Genomic DNA, 20,099 nt, shown 5'->3' with positions numbered 1-20,099 from the left:
ATCACTCCTAAATATTCATTGGAAGGACTCATGCTGACACTGAAGCCAATACTTTGGCTAACTGATGGGAAGAGCTAACTTACTAGCAAAGACCCTGAGTTGGGAAAGATTGAAGGCAGGAGAAGGGGATGACAGAGAACAAGATTGTTGGATGGCATCACTGACTCAATGGACATGAGTTTGAGGAAACTCCGGGAGATGGTATAGGACAGGGAAGCTTGGCATGCTGCAGTGCATGGGGTCACAAAGAGTGAGACACGACTAAGCTACTGAACAATAATTGCACATAATAGCTATATCAGATGTTAACATTTTGCCATATTCATTTCAGATCTTTTAAAAGAAAGAATACGTTACAAATACACTTAATCATCCTTATTGCATTTTCCTCCTTCCATACTCAGAAGGAATCAATATTGGCATTAAATATTTATCATTTTCACCATGTTTTATGCCTTGCTATGTACACATATATCCATATTGCATTTTATTTTATGTTTTCAAAGTGTAAGTACAATTATAGTACTAATAGTATAAGTACTATTCTCTGAAAATCTTTCTTCATATAAATTGATACATGTAGGTTTAGTTCATCATTCATTTTAACTCTATATAAACATTCCATTCTCCTGTTGATAGTCATTTAATCTGTTCTCAAACCTTTATTGTTTTTAAAAGCTATAATGAATATTTTTATACATATATCCCTGAGCATATGTGCTGAATTTTTTCTAGGATATAAACCTAAAAGAGAAATTATTAGTAGAAAGATCTGCACATCTTCTACTTTAGTAGATATTATCAAATTATATTATATATTATATCCTAATGAGTATCTGATTTTTTTAAAGCTTTTATTGGAGTATGATTGATTTACAATGTTGTGTTAGTTTCAGGTGTACAGGAAAGTGAGTCAAGTATACATATACATATAGCCACTCTTTTTTAGATTCTTTTTTTCCCACATAGGTCATTACAGAATGTTGAGAAGAGTTCCCTGTGCTAGTCAGTAGGTCTTTATTAGTTATCTATTTTATATATAGTAGTGTGTATGTGTCCATATTATAAATAGTGCTGCAATGAATATTGGGGTGCATATATCTTTTGAATTAGTGTTTTTATTTTGGGAGAATATATACCAAGTTTCTGTATACCAACAACATGAATTGGGGTGAGAGGCACAAAATTCAGTCTACAGCAGCCCCTAATGAAATAGTGGATCTGGGAAGTGATCATTAGTGACTGTCATGACCATTAGAAGAAAAGCTGATGGGTAAGTCTGCAGTATCAGGACCACTAATCAATCTTAATGGCACAAGAAGTGAATGAACCATTATGTGCCTCCTCATGGAAGAACACACCACCATCCTCAAAATAGCCTTGCCAGAAAAATCAAATCTGAACCTGATCTCGCCTCTAAATCAGCACTATTCAACAGAATATAATGTAAATCACATATGTAATTAAAAATTTTCTACTAGCCATATTAAAAATTAAAAATAAATAAGTAAAATTAATTTTAATAATATATTTTATTTATCCCAATGAATTAAAATATTATTTACCATTAAGATGTTAACAATGTAAAAATAATTATTTGCATCTTTTTTATGTGCTAAACTTTTGAAATCTCTTCCATATTTTACCCTTTAAGCATATCACAGTTCAGACTAGCCACATTTCAAGCACTTTATTGCTACACAGATGCTGATTCAAATAAACCAACTCTAAAAAAAATATGAGATGATGGAGTAAATTTGAATACTGTCTAGGCATTTGGTTATAGTAAGGTGTTATTCATTTTAAGTGGAATAAAAGTACTTTGTTTACTTATTTATTTGTTTATTGACCACAGTAAAATTTTTGTTGAGCCACTTTCCAAGATTTTTCAGTAAAAATCACTAGCTTAATCTTTAATCAATAATATGATAAAATGGCATAGTGTCTAATGAAGGAAAATCTGAAGTGGTTGGCTACTTCACACGTGTATTTTAGAGTTTCTTGGTTGTTTTTTGGAATTATTTATTATTATTAATTTTTAAAGAGCCCTTATTTTTTTAAATATATATGTTGAAATGTTTACAAATAATATTAATATCATAAATTGTCTGTAATTTGCTTCAAAATAATCCAGATAGCACTGAGAAGAGTAGATAAGAATGTAGAAAAAGCAAGATTGGCCCTGAGCTGATGGTTGACACTAAGAACATGGTACCAGCTTGTTGTTCAGAGTTTCTGTTGAAGAATAGCGGTGTCTTGTTTATTGAACACAGTAAGTTAGGATTAATCTATTACATCATTCACTTTTGACTCCAGGAGAGGTTATAACAGTGGCCAGAATTTCTCCCCTGGCTTTGAAGCAGATATCCAATCTTGGGCAATGTTTCCCCATGTTCCCTCTGATTCCCTACATTACCCCAAATGTTAAAATTAAAAAAAAAAAAAAAAGATTGTGGAGCTGAAGATTTAGATCAACTATGTGAAAAAAATGAAGAAATTTCAACTGCTGTCAGGGAAGAAAAGTAATGTTTCAAATCCAGCTTGAGCTAGTATTCCTCCAGGAGATGTTCAGTTGATGGAGACAGGGCTAACTCGAATATGAAACATCCAAAGAGAAGTCAAATCTCAGAGGGAGAACATGGAGCTGCTGGAGTCAGTTAACCACCTCCTCGTGGAATACCATCCTCCTTCCAGCACTAAACCTTGAGGATTCCGAGTTCCATTTTATCAGAGGAGACGGCAGTCCTTTCTTTTGTATCCCCTGCATAGACTGCCTAGTCAGTCAGCAAACGTGTTGAGTGAGAGAGTGAGGGATGGATAACGGAGGATAATCAGAGGCAACATGGCATCATGGAAGGAACGCAGGCAAGTCTGGGAAGAATTCCTGGACCACTTTGTTAGTGGCCTGGAATTGTCTTCCCTTGGTAAAACTCTACACATCCTTTCTTAAATTACCAAGTTAAGTGTTTTCCCTGTTGTCCCCATAAGCAGATTCACATTCATCCAACTGCATGTTTTTTTTGTTCAAAAAATATGACAAGAAAAACTTCTCTACCATGTCACTTCATATATCCCACAGCAGTGTGGTTACTGTGCTATTTTGCATGGTTATAAATGTGTTTATTCTCTCCACTAAGCTGTGATTTCAAAAGCAAAACCTCTGACATTTTCATGTTTTAATCCCCACCATGCGGCAAATGTGAGACATATAAGCAGGCAGTACATGTTGAATGAGTAGATCATCCATCGACAAACATTACTGGGCATCCAAACAGGTTAACAGCATGAAGTGGCAACTTCCTTAACTTTTTATTTTCTAGATGAACACTTCAAACATGGCTTTCTAGCTAGGACCTTGTTACTGACTTCAAAAGTCACACAAGAAAACCAGTAGAAGACTACTTTGCAGTTACTCTGACTCATATACCCATACCCTTTAAAAAACAATCATAACCAGAATTACTCAGCTTGACCTTCTCTTGAGACATGGATTAGAATGACCTTTGGTATTTTCTAAAATGTAAAGCACATATATATTGCTGTTATTAAGGACACTCAACTGAGTGTGCTTTCTAGTCTGTACCCCTTTCCCAAATTCTATATTCAATTGTTGCTCCATAAAGGTTTTGAATAATTGTTGGATCATTAGAAAAAGTCTCTACTCCTATGATTATCTTTAAGATTAGATCACTTCTTTCAAAATTCTGTTCAAAAAAATCAGCGACACATCTCTGTAGAAACTTGTTAAGAGAAGATAGACTATATACCTATTTCAGAGCCTTACCCTGGACCTCAGGTGCCTGTGAATAAGAAGGGGGTAAGGCTGGAATTATAGCATAGGCTATGGCACCAGATGTTCCTGGAATCAAAGTACATATTGTAAGTAGTTATTTGATTGTTCCAGCCCTGTTTTCTCAAATATAAGTGGAAACAATTATACTTTTTCAGAGGGACTGTACATTTGTTGGGAGCCTTAAAATGAAGGCCACTCAAACTGAATTAATGTCAGCCAATCCAGGCAAACCCAGCTCACTAATCTGGCCTGTAGTTCTATTTCTTCAATAACAAATATTAAAAACAAAACCAAAAAACTCTTTAATATTTGCATTTTCTTTATCATAGGAATTGTCATCTAGTGATTTTTCACATTCTCTCATTTCTTAGGGGAGTTCCCTAGTCTTCTTTGTGGTTAGGATATGACTTAGGTTATTGAGCAAAGTGAAGTTTTCTAATTATATGGAATGTATGTAATTCTGAGTTTACTCCTGGTCTGCAAATTCTAAGAAGGTAGGTGCTCTCTGTGGGGTGTTTGTCATTGAATTCCAGTGTAGAGAATGACTGACACTTCGTTGGAAATCAATAAGCTTTTCTTGACTAACTGACTGAATGCTAGATATTGGAATGAATCAGGTTGGTGAGGATATATTTATGACTGAACAATATCCCCAGTGACAAATTATGGGGAAGTCCCTCAGTGAGATTTATTTTTATGTACCGATTAGCTGGACCAAAGTCCATAGATAATCAAGAACCTGTGAGAAAAAAGATATGATCACTTGATGAGGCCCTGGATGATGAACACCACTGCTCACTCCTTTCCTTTCTCCTGACACAAACCAGCAGCTCAAAAAAACCGTGGAGCCCTTTACAATTATGGGAGGGGCATAGAACAGAGAAAGGATTATACATGGCAGATTACATTGGAATGACTTGGTCTATATGATCTTTCTGAACTAGGCTTGAGACATCTTTGCCAACTCGTATGATGCCCACAGTTACAGTAAGGTCAATGCAGACTTTAAAAAGTGTATCTATAAACAGAATGATCTCTGCGTTCAAGAATCACTATTATTCCAGAAGCTGGGGAGGCTCACAGCCATGGCCAGAATGGTAAAATCATGCCTGTCAGAGTTCTCCAGAGAAACAGAACCAATAGGAGATGATAGATGGACAGATACAGACAAATAGGAGAGATTTATTATAGGAATTGGCTCACATGATTATGTAAACCAAGAAGTCCCACAATCTGATTTGCCGTCTGCAAGCTGGTGGCCCAGAGAAGCTGTGGGTGTAAGTCCAGTCCAAACCCCTGAGAACCATGGGAGCAAGTGGTGTAAGTTCCAATCTGAGTCCAAAGGGCCAAGAATCAGGAGCATCGATATCCAGGAGAACAGGAGAAGACAGATGTCCCAGCTCAAGTAAGAGACTTATTCGTCCTTCTTACACTTTTTTGTTCTACTCAGACTTTTGAGAAATTGGATGGTGCCCACCACATTGATGAGCGAGATCTTCTTTACTCAGTCTACGAATTCAAATGTTAATCTTTCCTGAAACAGCCTTACAGACATACTCAGCAATAATATTTTACCAGCTATTTGGGCATCCCTTCCACAGTCAAATTGACATGTAAAATTAACCATCACAAGTGCCCAGTACATGATGTAGGAGCTGCTTAAGAGGACTGAGGCTGTATGGAGGCAGAACAAGAACTAGGGACCAAGAGAAAGGCTGGGAAAGGAAACCTAGACGCTTGTACCAGCCCTTCCTCTCACTTCCTGTTAGACCTTGGGTTAGTCACATTCTATCTGGGCCTCGGTTCCACCTCTGTTTATAAAATGAAGGAGCTGATAAATGATTATATTTTCTGTGTCACCAAAGAATCCTGTTTTTGACAAGGAGAAAAACTAAGCTAATTTCCCCTCCCCATCCCTTTCTACAATTTAAATGTTCTTTTGTTTTTCATTTATATGTAAATATGTGAGACTTTGACCAAAACAAAATTACCATCTCTGGGTGACTCCTCAGCCTTCTCCTCATTAAAACCGCAGCTGCAGATTTCTAGAACCAAAAAGGGAAAAGAGCTCTTGTTCTGCCTCCATACAGCCTCAATACTCTTAAGCAGCTCCTATATCATGTACTGGGGACTTGTGATGGTTAATTTTATATGTCAATTTGACTGTGGAAGGGATGCCCAAATAGCTGGTAAAACATTATTTCTGAGTGTGTCTGTAAGGCTGTTTCGGAGAAGATTAACATTTATGGGGATAAAATATCTTATCCCCATTCCTTTTATGAATTATATCATTCATCCAAGGAGTAAGTTTCCCAGCTGGATTGACTAGAAGACAAGTGCCATTGACAAAGGCAAGGAAGTTGAAGTTTGACTTTGACTTTAGTTTGACTGAAAGAAGAAAGATAATAAACCTGGTTTCTGATGTGTCAGATTTCTGGTAATAGCTGAACGTTCAAGTAGAAAAGTGAAGTTGAACTGACTTTTTTAATATGAATGGAAGTGACTTTTCTACTCAAACAACATGGAATTGGGGTCTAACCAAAATCAGATACATGGTAAAAACAGAAAAAATGAATGTGCTCTGTCATTCTCTTCTCTTTTGATGTGTAATTACTATGTGGGGGACTGGATATATTTTCATAGTTTGTGTTTTCTTCAGCTGGCATCATGGGAAATGATAAATGCAACTGTGATGAAAACGTTAAATAAGTTTGTTAAACAAAAATAAAAGTAAGTGAGTTGGGAATGGAAAATTGGAGGTATGATTATTATTATCTATTATGTCACTGAATTCTATGAAAGGACCTGTGACCAACATAAATCATTCTGGGATGGTTTTAAGTACTATTTTAACTGTTTGGAAGGAAATCAGATCCTCTGAGGGGAGACCTTCTTCTCATTCCATCCATACAAATTTAAGTGAAACTTCACCAGACCACTGGGTTTGTAATGTTCAGTCTTGAGGGCTAATCTTGCCTAATTTCTTCATGAAAGAAGCGTCCTGAAGATGCTTGCCCCGTTTCTCAGTTACTGGGGGTTCCCTCAGCCCCCCTCACCTTTCGGTTTCTTGTCTCTTACCTCCTGTCTCACATCCCTTACTAATAGCAATTGTAAAGCAGTAGTTACTAAATGGTTATGAAACTCTGATTTGAAACCAAGATGATTAGGTTGTTTGGGAGGGAAGGGAAAATGGACTAAATAAAAGGAAGTGACTCTCAGCTGTTAAGAAGGAGAAGACCATTAATAGCCACATCTTGATTTTGTTCCAAAGCCATCAAAAAGAGTCAGGGAACAAGGTGATAATAAGAGCAAATGCGTTCCTCAGACAAAGGAGCAGACAGCAGGGGACAGCAGTTCAGGCAAAGAGGCAAGCATTAGGGAGAGCATGCAGAAGATGCGCTAATCCTTCTGAATCATACTGGCAGGAGCACAGGCCGTTTGAACTCCTTGGCAACTTCAGCTTGGACTCAAAGTGGATTGTGAGGAACGAGAACAAAAGAAAAGTTCACTCTGAGTTCCTCTTGTCAGAGCAGGGGAAACTGCTTTGAGGCCAGCGCTAGAAGATGCTAATGGCAGAAGGCAGAACTGAGTCAAAGAAGAAAATAAAAATGTGTCAGGTCACTGGGAGCTTGCCTAATGTAAAGTGAGATAAAATCACCACTGACAAGACATTCAGCCTAGGTCCCACCGCGTACTGCTGTGTCAGCTCAGCTGGCAAAAATCTGAAGATAATGCCTCAACTGCTCGGAGAATACGCCTTCCCTAGACAAACAGTAATTGAGCTCTCACTGTGTTGGCCGAGACTAGTGCTGTTAAATGCTGGAAGGTGCGATAGGAACCCTTATGTCCTTGGACCATCTGGTTTTGTGAGCCAGAAAGGATCCTTGGAAAGGGGTACTGGGAAACCACTGCTGACCCTGGAAGGGCACAGCCCAGCAGAAAATAGGGTAGGATGGAGGAAAGTAACTGGAAAGAGAGAGGCTTCTCTTTAAACTCCTTAAGAAGACAGACACAGTGACTGAGTCTTTCTTCTCCAGGCCTGACATTCTCAACCATAAATCAAAAAGTTGAACAAGGCAATCATACCTTCCCTTTGGGCAGGTTTGGAATTGTTTTGGGAGTTATCTGGGGATCATGCCAGGGAGCTGGGACAACATAGGGGATCTCGTCTGTTAAAAAAATAAAATAAAATTACCTTATTGAAGTCTCACAATCAAATACTGCCAACTAGCATTGCTTCCACTCATGCATCATTAAAAACAAACAGATATTTCCTTGGTATTTCCAAATACCAAATACCTAACAAAGTTTGAACTTAAAATGCACCTTGATTAATATGTGAACCGGTAATTTTTTTTAAGCATAACTAACAATTCAGTTCCTAACATGAAAGTGAAAGTGTAGTCACTCAGATGTGTCTCTAACTCTGAGACCCCATAGACTGTAGCCCACCAGGCTCCTCTGTCCATGGAATTCTCTAGGCAAGAATACTGGAGTGGGTTGCCATTCCCTTCTCCAGGGGATCTTCCTGACCCAGGGATTGAGCCCCAGACTTCTGCATTGCAGGCATATTCTTTACTATCTGAGCCACCAGGGAATGGGGCTCTCTTAATGTGGAAATCTGTGATCAGCTGCAGGAGCTAGATGCATCATTGAAAAACTTTTAAATGTTAAAGATGCCAGTCTCCCCTCCAGATTCTAAACCAAGGGTTGCAAACTAGGCAAACAGGTTTTGCCTGACTAGCAGAATGTTTTTTTAAAAAATTGATCCAGCATTTAAAAGTTGTGAGTTTCAGTGTTCTGTGATGGCCTAGAGGGGTGGGGTGGAGGGGGAAGCTCAGGGAGGGGAATATGTATACTTATAGCTGATTCATTTTGTTTTACAGCAGAAACAAACACAATGTGGTAAAGCAATTATACTCCAGTAATAAAATAAATAATAATAAATTATGATGAAAATGCAAAAAAAAAAAGGTTTTATCTGAAAATCCAGATTTGTTGGCTATTCTGAAAGATTGGAAGATGTGACAACACTGGATCCACAACAGCAATTAGCAAGAGGTGGATAGCAGCCGTCCTGTTTGGATGTGGCATCTGCTCTCGTTTGACCATCCCCACCACTCACATTAGGGTGACCACATAACTTGGCCAAACTCGGCACTCCTGAGAGTAAAACGGGTGCCTGGACCATCGACCTAAACCAGGACTACTGTGGGCAATGAGGATGTATATAGTTACCTCACTTCACACTATTACACTGGACTTTCTTCTCTGATTTGCCCAACTATTAATTTGGTTATATGGTCATAAGTTAGGGATTCCCATAAGGAAGAAGGGAGAGAAAAGGTGTAAAACGAGTGAGAGACCTAAAGGATGAAAAAAAAAAAGACATGAGAAAAAGCATATTACAGTGAATGCCAATTACACCAAACCTTCAGGTGAAGGCAGAGCCTTGCTGGTGGCTGGCTCAGCATGTAAGTTTGACCTTCCTGGCTCCCTGCCCTACACAGCACTGTCAGTTTTAATAAGCTGTAATCCTGTTGCTATGAGCGAGACTAATCAAACTGCAGAGAGCAGCCTGTTCCTAATCAGAAAGGCACAGGATAATCATTTAACTCTGTGGTTTCTCAGTGAGCTCCAAGCTGCTTCAACAGAAAAAAAAACATCCTGGAGAAGATGGTTGCTTACACACTCTAATCTTGACCTTTTGATGGCCTTTGTTTGAAATTTTATTAAAATTCTTTAATTACACAAATATTTAGTTTGAAAAATGTGTTAAAAGAGTCTCTTCCCTTTATTCTCAGAGAAGAATAAAATATCCACCAACCGCCCCCCTCCCCCAACCCCCCGCCGCATACAGGAAACCTCAGACTCTTACTGATTTCTCAAGAGTCCACTTTAACTGATCACAGACCCAAACCCTCTCCCTGGTGGCTCAGATGGTAAAGAATCTGCTTGAAATGTGGGGGACCCAGGTTCGATCCCTGGGTTAGGAAGATCCCCTGGAGAAGGGAATAGCTACCCTACCCACTCCAGTATTGTTGCCTCGAGAATTCCATGGACAGAGGAGCCTGGTGGGCTACAGTTGACAGGGTTGCAAAGAGTTGAACACAACTGAACGACTAACCCTTTCTGAGAGAGTCAATTCCTAGGCAGGTTGATAAGAAGTCCAAGGGTCCCTGAGGAGACAGGGGTCTGAGGTTCTCGAGGAAGAGATAGGGGTCTGGAATTCTCAAGGAGGAGGAAAGGACAAACTTTTTTCTTTTTTCTCTCTACATTCCTTAGTCACATAAAACAGTTTTTTCTTTAAGCCCGGAAGTGATGATTATACAAGTTCAGTTCAGTTCGGTTGCTCAGTCGTGTCCGACTCTTTGCGACCCCATGGACTACAGCACGCCAGGTCTCCCTGGCCATCACCAACTCCCGGAGTTTACTCAAACATGTCCATTGAATTGATGATGCCATCCAACCATCTCATCATCTGTCGTCCCCTTCTGCTGCTGCCTTCAATCTTTCCCAGCATCAGGGTCTTTTCAAATGAGTCAGCTCTTCGCATCAGGTGGCCAAAGTATTGGAGTTTCAGCTTCAACATCAGTCCTTCCAATGAATATTCATGACTGATTTCCTTTAGGATGGACTGGTTGGATCTCCTTGCAGTTTAAGGGACTCTCAAGAGTCTTCTCCAACACCACAGTTCAAAAGTATCAATTCTTTGGCGCTCAGCTTTCTTTATAGTCCAACTCTCACATCCATACATGACTACTGGAAAACCATAGCCTTGACTAGATGGACCTTTGCTGGCAAAGTAATGTCTCTGCTTCTGAATATGCTATCTAGGTTGGTCATAGCTTTTCTTCCAAGGAGTAAGCGTCTGTTAATTTCATGGCTGCAGTCACCATCTGCAGTGATTTTGGAGCCCCCCAAAATAAAGTCAGCCACTGTTTCTCCATCTATTTGCCATGAAGTGATGGGACCGGACACCATGATCTTTGTTTTCTGAATGTTGAGCTTTAAGCCAACTTTTTCACTCTCCTCTTTCACTTTCATCAAGAGGCTCTTTAGTTCTTCTTCACTTTCTGCCATAAGGGTGGTGTCATCTGCATATCTGAGATTATTGATATTTCTCTCAGCAATCTTGATTCCAGCTTGTGCTTCATCCAGCCCAGCATTGCTCATGATGTACTCTGCATATGAGTTAAATAAGCAGGGTGACAATATATAGCCTTGATGTACTCCTTTTCCTATTTGGAACCAGTCTGTTCCATGTCCAGTTCTAACTGTTGCTTCCTGACCTGCATACAGATTTCTCAAGAGGCAGGTCAGGTGGTCTGGTATACAACAAACAACTCAGTTTAAACTCTGTACTAGGGATTATGTAACAACAATGTATCCTGCTTGAGGAAAGTTTCTCCTTCCTGAAAACCTTCTGACTAATCCTGATATCTTAGAATGTGTATTATGGGAGTGGGTCTGGTAGGATCTTTCTATTATTAAATTCTAATCCTGTTACCCTAGAATGTAAATTGTGGGAGTGGATCTGGTAAATTTTTACAACCTTGAGACATTCTTTTGATTTATTGTAGTAACTAATTTTAAAAGTATATAATTCCCTTGCTTAGACGAGTGGGGCACCCCCCGCCCCTTCTGATGTCTATGTCAGAAGCTTCTATGTCCCTTTTCACTGATAAAACTTCTTCTGCCACACAAGAGCCCTGAGCGGTCAAGCCTGGTCTCTGGTCCGAAGCTAAAATTTCGGAGATCACAAATCTGACATCATTCACTGTAAGCTATCATTTCCAAATCCGCTCAATGCCATTCAAGGTGTGATTACGGTCCTCAAACTGGGCTTGGGCAAATTAGGGGACATGGAATGGCAACTCACATCAAGTACCTACAGACCGATAGATGTCAACATGGTACTGTGGGCCACACAGACCAGTGCCAGCTATTCCCCAGCAGAGCAGTGGGAGCCAGGGACTGAGCTCCAGCAAGGCTTCAGAAGCCCCCTGCACCTCAGGGCCAGAAGGCTTCTCTCTTCAGTCTGTGCTTCTTGTAGCCCCTTCAACTCAGGAGCAAGCCACCAGGAAGAGGCTAGTGCAATGGTTAACTTGAGTTTTAGTCCGATGGAGCCAAGTCTAACCTGGGAGCTGACTAGTGGCGGGCTTTTGGTAAACCACTCAACTTTCCAGAAATTCCTGGTAGGGCGCAGGCAGACAACTCAACCTTCCTGAAACTCAAGCTAGGAATAATATCAGCAACACACAGCCACGCTGTAAGAGTCAATGAGATATCTGTGGAAAGCATTTGCTAAGGCGCCTGGCACAGTAAAATACTCCATAGATTGTGGCTATTACTATTATTTTTATTATATGCTAGCATAGCCTTAAGGCCTCTGATTATGTAAAGTGACAGGTGCCTCCCTGAATCTCTTTCCTGGATTCTGCATTTAGTGTGAGTACACTTAAAAACAATGACTACACATGGAATCAATGTAGAAAAATTCTTTTCTAATGGAGAACATTTCTGGTACCATGGAAATTAATGTTTTGTTTAATAGATGCATTACTATTTATAGGAAACCAGATATTTTTTTAATTAAAAATGTTTATTGGTTATTGACTTTAATCAGTTTAAAGGAAAGAAATATTCTTTCAAATGTGCTAATAAGAAAAAGATCCAGAGAAATGGACAAAGTTGGGCAGAATTTTCAGTGCTTTGAACACAAATAAAGCTCATAAATTTTATATGGATTCTAGGATATTTATTAATACTTCTCCAACAACGGGCTTGACATTGAACAGGAATATAAACATATGAACAAGTCCAATCCAATATATTTCATAACAAGAAGATTCTTGAGAATAGAAATTCTGTCTTTTGTAAGTACCCTTGCCATTCATTGGAAGAGAGGTTACAGGGGGATCTATGAATTCTGAAATTCATGAACTTTGGAATTCACGTACATTCTTAAACCACTAATAAAAGAAGACCATAGAGATGGGCACCCAACATATAAAAATATAGTAACCACATAATAATTAAAAACAATGTTCAGTAATGCCCACTAAAATGAACAAAGAGGAAAATACAGCATAAAAATATAAAACAAATATTTTATACCTTTACAAACAAAACAAAGGCATCTTTTTTGTTCTGTTGTTTTATAAAAACTATGTGTGAAACACACACGTATGTGTATTTTTACAGGAAACTTGACAAATATAGAAAAGCACTTATAAATAAAAATCACCTGTCATACCATCAACATGAATGTCATTCCTTTGACAAGAGCAGAAAAAAATTCATAGAATGAGACGTGATCAGGGAAGGCCTTCCTAGCCTCAGGACCTGCTAATGCCAATTTACCAACCACTTCAAAATCCATAGGCCAAACCTCTTTTTAGGCTCTCAAATATCTCCACTGTTGCCTGACTCCTGATACCACTGTATTTCAAATCAAGCCAATAGTGATCAATAAACAAGGATACATGTAAAGCTATGGTTCTAATCTAAAACTTCTTGTTCCCCAAATATTAAGAGCTGGATGGAATCTTAGATTCATCTAGAGATTCATCTAGTACTCTTCACTACACCTGTCCCCATTATTCAGAAGGAAACAGGAATGGGGAGGTTAAGTGATATATACCCAAGTGTTACAGCTGAGTAAATGAAACCCAATCCCCTAACAGCCAGGCCAGGGCTCCGTCCAAGTGAACACACAGTGACTGAATCTCCCTAAGTGATGGAACTTCAGTCATTATGTGGCTCGACTATGAATGAGCCTGAAAGGCAGACCACAGTGGATCTGTATGACCAGATGAAAGCTGCAATGCAAACTTTCAGCTCCACACAGGCAAGTGTGGTGACTTTAGGGAGGAAAGTCACAGAAAGACCATATGGTCAAATGAAGAGTGTGCCCTGCGCCAACTGGTCATTGGAGCAACGTGAGAGCTCCACATTCCATGGAGATGTGAGCCTGGTGAAGTCCCAAGAGTCATTTCTGGTTGACTGGACTGCCAGGACAGCTTGGGAGGCAGAAGAATCCAAAAGAGGCCCCTGAGAATATTAGGATAAAAATGAAGAAAACTCTTGAATCAGCTAGATTCCTCTTGGTCAGCAGGCACATGTCCACAGAAGTCATACGACTTACGACCAATCATCTCCCTTCAAGTTCCAATCCAACGCAGTGAACCCTCAGATTCTCATCATCCCCACTTCAAGGCTGTCCTCTTATATCTAAAGCTTTTATCTTTGACTAAACAAATCTCTATTGACTAAAAGAGTGTAGAAATATGAAAGGTCATGTTTCAATTTCTTCTGATCAATCTAGGTCATTTCAGTTTTAAGAAGTCTCTTTAGCCTTATGTGGGCAGAGCTCAGTACAGATGTTCCTACTTTAAGCAGACTTCATTCTCAAATATAAGTGACTAAAGTTTAAAGTTTCGATCACTTCTGGCTCTCTTCTTCCCACATCACAACCGTGGTGCAGGCTTGATGTGAAGAGTCAGACTGGGTGCCACGTCTCAGGAGGCTTGTCGGCAGATGAGGTCTTTCAACTGAGCCAGTCTGTCACTTTTCAGTGCTTCCCGGATGGAGTGGAAAAATCCAAAGTAGTGTTCAAAGTTGTGCATCATAAGCAGGACGCCAGCCAACAGCTCGTTGGTCACCAGCAGATGGTGGATGTATGCACGAGTGTGGTTCTTACAGCAGTAACAGGAACACCCTCTCACGAGAGGACTGAAGTCCTCCTGGTACCTGAGGAAGGAAGTTACAATGATGTTCCACAAGAAACTGACAACCCAGACCACCTATTCTGCTGGCACATAACCAACAGTCAGTAACACAACTAGCAAACGTAGTGCCAAGCACCTGCTGAAGAGGGCAATGTAGTCAAAAGGTAATGGAGAGCACAGCGGGCCAGGAGATTCAGAAGTCCGGCTCTGATGGATACAGCCTCCTAGACCAAGGCTTACCAAGGAGCAGCAGCAGAGTCACATGCTCGCTGCCTCCTGCTGAGCACGGTTAGTCACACCGTAAAGGCACACAAAAATGTGAGGAGACACGGTTCTGACGAACGACACTCTTCTCCCACTTGCCATCAGAACTATAAGATTAGAAGAGACGGTATGACCTTTTACTTGCAGAGCTTTTTGCAGTTTACAAAAAACTTCTATATGTTCTGTCCCATTTAATCTCTGCAACCACCCGTGGAGACAGACATTTTTTCTGTCACTTTACCAATGAAGACTGGCCAATGGGGCTAAAAGGGAAGGCCCTGGAGCTACAATGACCGGGCTTGTTTCCTGGTTCACAACTCAACTCTGGAAAGTCACTTAACCTCCCCCAGGTCTGTTTTCTCATCCGAAATGTAATCAGGGAATAACAATGCCTTATTAGTGCTTACCTTATAGAGCTGTTACAAGAATTAGATGAGTTAATATAGTAAAGGACACAGACAGGCACATGCTAAGCACTATATGCACTATCTTTTATCAGCTATGAAAAAGAAGTTAAACGACTTGAACAAAGTCACACAGTCATGAGCAGAACCACAATCTGAATGCCAAATCTCCAAAGCTTCAAATCTATTGCTGATAAATATGGCAGTTTCCAATGACTTCCACAATGTAAAGGGGATTTTAGTAGTAACCATTTATATCACCCTAGCTTTTTAAAAACAGAAATGAATCTCTTTGGCTATTTTTCAATAAGTCAAATATGGTAAGCATCAGCATTTCAGACCTACAATCAAGAAATCGCTACAGAAAGAAGAACTAAGAATTTCGTATTCTTTCATAAATTTTCAAGTTTGTACTGTTACTGCTGCTGCTGCTGCTAAGTCACTTCAGTTGTGTCGGACTCTGTGTGACCCCATAGATGGCAGCCCACCAGGCTCTGCCAACCCTGGGATTCTCCAGGAAAGAACACTGGAGTGGGTTGCCATTTCCTTCTCCAATGCATGAAAGTGAAAAGTGAAAGTGAAGTTGCTCAGTCGTGCCCGACCCTCAGCGACCCCATGGACTGCAGCCTTCCAGGCTCCTCCATCCATGGGCTTTTCCAGGCAAGAGTACTGGAGTGGGGTGCCATTGCCTTCTCCGTGTACTGTTACTAGATAGTAATAAATAAGTCCGAGTCCCTAAAATGTCCCTTTACATAAGACCAAAAATACCCCAGCATTAAAACAAGTATACCAAGTTCCAGAAAAACCACTTACTTGTTCACTGATTATTTCCACTTTTGGCCAAATACAAAGTTACAAGATATCTTAGTTTAGTCTTTATAGAGGCAAATACTTTATTTAAGATTTATAATTTGTATATAACCAAGATGGCTTAAATCCCTTAAAATTTAAAAATCTTGTTGTATTTTATCTTGAATTCTTATTTTACACTGTCATTATTTAAAATAATCATAAGAAATACCAAACAGTGGATTTGGTCTAATCCTCCTGACAGCTCTTCTAAAACATTAGTTATGAAGCCTCAGTTTTCTGACAAGACAAAGTACACAAATTCATCTACAGAAAAAAAAAGAGTTCTGCTAGCACTGAATTTGAGAAGGCCCAAACAATGTCCAACTATAAATATTTTATGAACTCATAAACTGAGAAGGGAACAGTTACATAAAACTTTTAAAACAGACTGAAATTAAAAAGACAGAAATCAAATTTAAAAAAAACAATCCTTACTTTTTTTCCTTCAGATTAATTTCAAATGATGTCATTTCTTGGTTGCAACTGGTTGTTTTACTTTTCTTTGTTTGATCCACATATTTTATTTCTTCCTGTGTTCCATTTTGTTGTAATACTGAGGGCAAACCAATAAGAAGTCTTGAATGAAGGTCAGGTAAAGAGGGCCACTGGTAGAATTTTTGTTTTAGTTACTATTTCAGGTCCTTTGACCCTGTAATTCCACTCCTTAGAACTTATCTTAAGGAAATGCACACACATTAAAAAAAGGAACATGTAACAAGGTGAGCACTGACCTGTAATCCATAGTATCAAAACCTGGGGATTCAACTATGTCTAGTAAAACATGGCTACAAGTATATATCTTATAATCTTACTCTCAAGGAATGATTTTTTAAAAACCAGCTGGGTGTGTGTATGTGTGTGTGTTTAAGACAAGAGGGGGAGGGAAAGAATAAATGTGTGTGTGCCTGTGTGTTGGGGTCATGTCTTATCATAATGTACATGCAAATTCATTGGGATTTGTAACTGCCTATATTACAGATTAAAAGTAGAATATGGTTTTAATTTATGTATTCTGTATGGAGACTCTGGCTCTCCAGGGAACTCAGTTAATCCAGAATTAAATGGGAATTTGAGTTGTGCCCTTGAACTCTTTGCTTTAAGTAAGAACATTGCTGGAATTGCAACAGAAACACTAGTTACTATGCAAAGAGCCAGCCAGAGTGCAAGTAGAGAAGTATTTCTGGGAACAAGTAATAACAATGCTAGGCCCAAGGAAAATGGGCAGATGGTCGCAGGAAGGTAAATTCGCCCAGGTGAAAGGAAAAAGCGATGTAACCTGAGCACTGAGCCCATGGCTATTCTAATTTTGCTGCCATTACTGGCATGCTGACGTGGAAAACCCTAATAAAACCCTGGCTTTTGAAAAGTCCTTGTCACTGGGGAAATTGCTGCCTACATCAGGCAACTAATTCTTGTGGAATTTTCACTTTGAAATTGGCAAAAAGCTCCAATTTACTATGCACATACACAAATATGATTCATAATAATACTTTAATAAAAATGTTTAAACTCAGTTTTTCCAATCATGAAGAAATCTGGCTTTCTCTGGCCCAAAAGGAACTGGTTTGTTCCAGAGAACTCAATACCAGGTTCTCTGTAGAGCTTTGCATATTCACAGTGCAGATTGACTAACAATCACCTATGTGCTGGCAGAAATAATTTCACTTGTAAATGAAGCCAGGAACATTTATAAAGTGTTTACGGCACACCTATCTATATACCAGAGAAGGCAATGGCACCCCACTCCAGTACTCTTGCCTGGAAAAGCCCATGGATGGAGGAGCCTGGAAGGCTGCAGTCCAGGGGTCGCTGAGGGTCAGACACGACTGAGCAACTTCACTTTCACTTTTCACTTTCATGCATTGGAGAAGGCAATGGCAACCTACTCCAGTATTCTTGCCTGGAGAATCCCAGGGACGGGGAGCCTGGTGGGCTGCCATCTATGGGGTTGCACAGAGTCGGACACGACTGAAGCGACTTAGCAGCAGCAGTATCTATATACATATGTTATAGTCTGTCTAAAAGATAGTAAACCTGGCCTCCTCTGCTTAAGAATTTGATCAACTTGATTGATTTTGTTTCCAGAAGTAATTCCATTTAGATTAATGCTTAAGTTGTGTTACGGAAGTGTAACAAATCCTGAATGAAATTTTCATCACTGTGGGGAATAAAAGTCTCTGACCCTACTCAAATTTAAGGGGAGCAGCAGGCGGGAAAGGGAAGCACACTCCGAAGGCCAGAGGGCAAACGGGCCCACAACACGCTCCTGAAACACTGCAGAGACACTTCGAGGGACCCCAACCCAAAGTCTGTCTCCCGGTTCCTTTTCCATTGCCAGCTAAACATTAGGATCTGAAACTGATTTTCTTGACTTCTGAATAACTAAACAATAAAAACAAATGGCAGTGCTTCAAAGGGAACATTAGCAGAGGAAAACAGCTTTCACATCTCAGTATGAAAAAAAAGGCAAAGTAACACTAAGATCAGAGGGGGTGAGACTCCCTGTATTTTAGCATGAGGTTTGCAAAAAAACAGACAAGAACTCCTTTGTGAAAAAACGAATTAACTTTTACCAAGCAGTTCAAAGGTTTTCTTTTCTTAGATTTTCATCACTATTCATTCACTCTGAATGTTCTTTTTTTTCTGGCTGTTAATAGAAGAGGTTTTGTTTTTCTTGGTTCTGCTCCCTACAAAAATCACTTCCGAATATTGATGAGCTATGTGTGTAGTATTAAGTGCCTGGTTCTGTGTGCCAACATGCCAGGGCGTACAGATAAGAAACAAAGACGTAGTTTTATAAAAGGCTGGCTTTACAGTATGCACATATTTCTGGTTTGTAACTCAAGCCAAAAGCTGATAGGAAATAGAAAGAATTTAAGGGTGACACAGAGATTAACTTCAAAAGACCTACATGTCTCTTCAGGATTCGGCTGGTAATCAAAGCTGAAAGTCAGGGCGCATCCCCGCTCTGTCACTTGATAAGGGAAAAAACTCTCAAATAAGTCCACTCCTCTTTCAATACACTCGAGCACCTCATCTGGCCGGCTAACACCACAGATGAGCCTGTGAAAATAATACGTACAGTGACATGAGGACAATGCCAGGAATGAAATCAGAGTCTTTCCAGAGGGCATTAACAGTAATAATAATGAAAATCATGGTTAGCATGACAGGCAGCAGATAAAGAGGCGTGGCGGAAAGACTACAGAGCTTTGGCGGCAGAAACCTGGACTGGAATCCCAGCTCTGCCATTTATTTACTTGCTGTGTTACTTTGGGAAGGTTTCTTAACCTCTCTGAGTTTTGGTTTTCCCATTTTAAAAACAAAAGCAAGAATACACATCTCATAGACTGGCTGTGAGGATGAATGATGTACTTGAAAAAGCAGAGTGTAGTTTCTGACTCCAAAGAGACGCTAATAAGGGTTAGTTTTCTTTCCCCCTCATCCCTTCTGAAACAATCTCCAGAGTCTTAGACTGAACTCTGTAGCATTTCTATCCACTGCATATGATTTTTTTTTTTTTTTAGTGCAAAGCTGTGTGCTTTATTTCCCCTTCAAATACTCTTCCATGTTTTAACTGTACTTTGCTTATAATTCTTTTTCATTGTTGGCTCAAGAAAGACATTTTTACCTACTGTATTCTTCATAGCTCCATTTACAAAGCAATTCTTACTCTCGGAATTTCAACTCTGCCCACAGGATCCAAGAATCTAGTTAGCTTTCTTTATGCTTCTTTATATTTTCTCCATTAACAAAATGTCTGCATGGTGGAATGAGATGGTATTTCTAGAGGCAATAGGTAATGCATTCTGAGAATGTTAATAATATTCAACTAGGTTTTTCCACTAAAACAAGATGGGGAGATGCAATAGATCAGGGCTGGCTGGCTGCTATTTTTTATGTTTGTTTTTCTACTCATAGTCCCTTTTATAAACTGGCAGAGAAAAGCTTATAGACTCCCTGATTTCTAAAAGAAGTCCAAAAAAAGGCTTATGTAATATTAAACAACCAGAACCCTTAAATATATGCTGGTTTTTCTGACTACAGTTTCCT

At 39.5% G+C, this 20,099-nt stretch overlaps 1 protein-coding gene across 2 annotated transcripts in view; it reads right to left on the bottom strand.

The window, feature by feature from the left end:
• Positions 1-20,099, bottom strand: part of QTRT2 (queuine tRNA-ribosyltransferase accessory subunit 2) — a 60,943-nt gene that overhangs the window by 21,834 nt on the left and 19,010 nt on the right. Inside the window, exons 7-9 of one of the 2 annotated variants that reach the window (XM_061427256.1) lie at positions 18,958-19,109; positions 16,482-16,599; positions 11,540-14,548 (exon numbers count right to left, since the gene is read on the bottom strand). In XM_061427256.1, coding sequence (XP_061283240.1) covers positions 14,317-14,548; positions 16,482-16,599; positions 18,958-19,109 — 502 coding nt within the window. In that variant the 3' untranslated portion in view covers positions 11,540-14,316. Of the gene's footprint in view, positions 1-11,539; positions 14,549-16,481; positions 16,600-18,957; positions 19,110-20,099 lie in introns of those variants that run through there. The other variant, XM_061427246.1, reaches the window with a different exon arrangement.

The sequence above is a fragment of the Bos javanicus genome, chromosome 1 (genome assembly GCF_032452875.1).
Source record: "Bos javanicus breed banteng chromosome 1, ARS-OSU_banteng_1.0, whole genome shotgun sequence".
NCBI lineage: Eukaryota > Metazoa > Chordata > Mammalia > Artiodactyla > Bovidae > Bos > Bos javanicus.
Note: the sequence above shows the minus strand (reverse complement) of the source record. Positions and strands in the feature narration are given on the sequence as shown.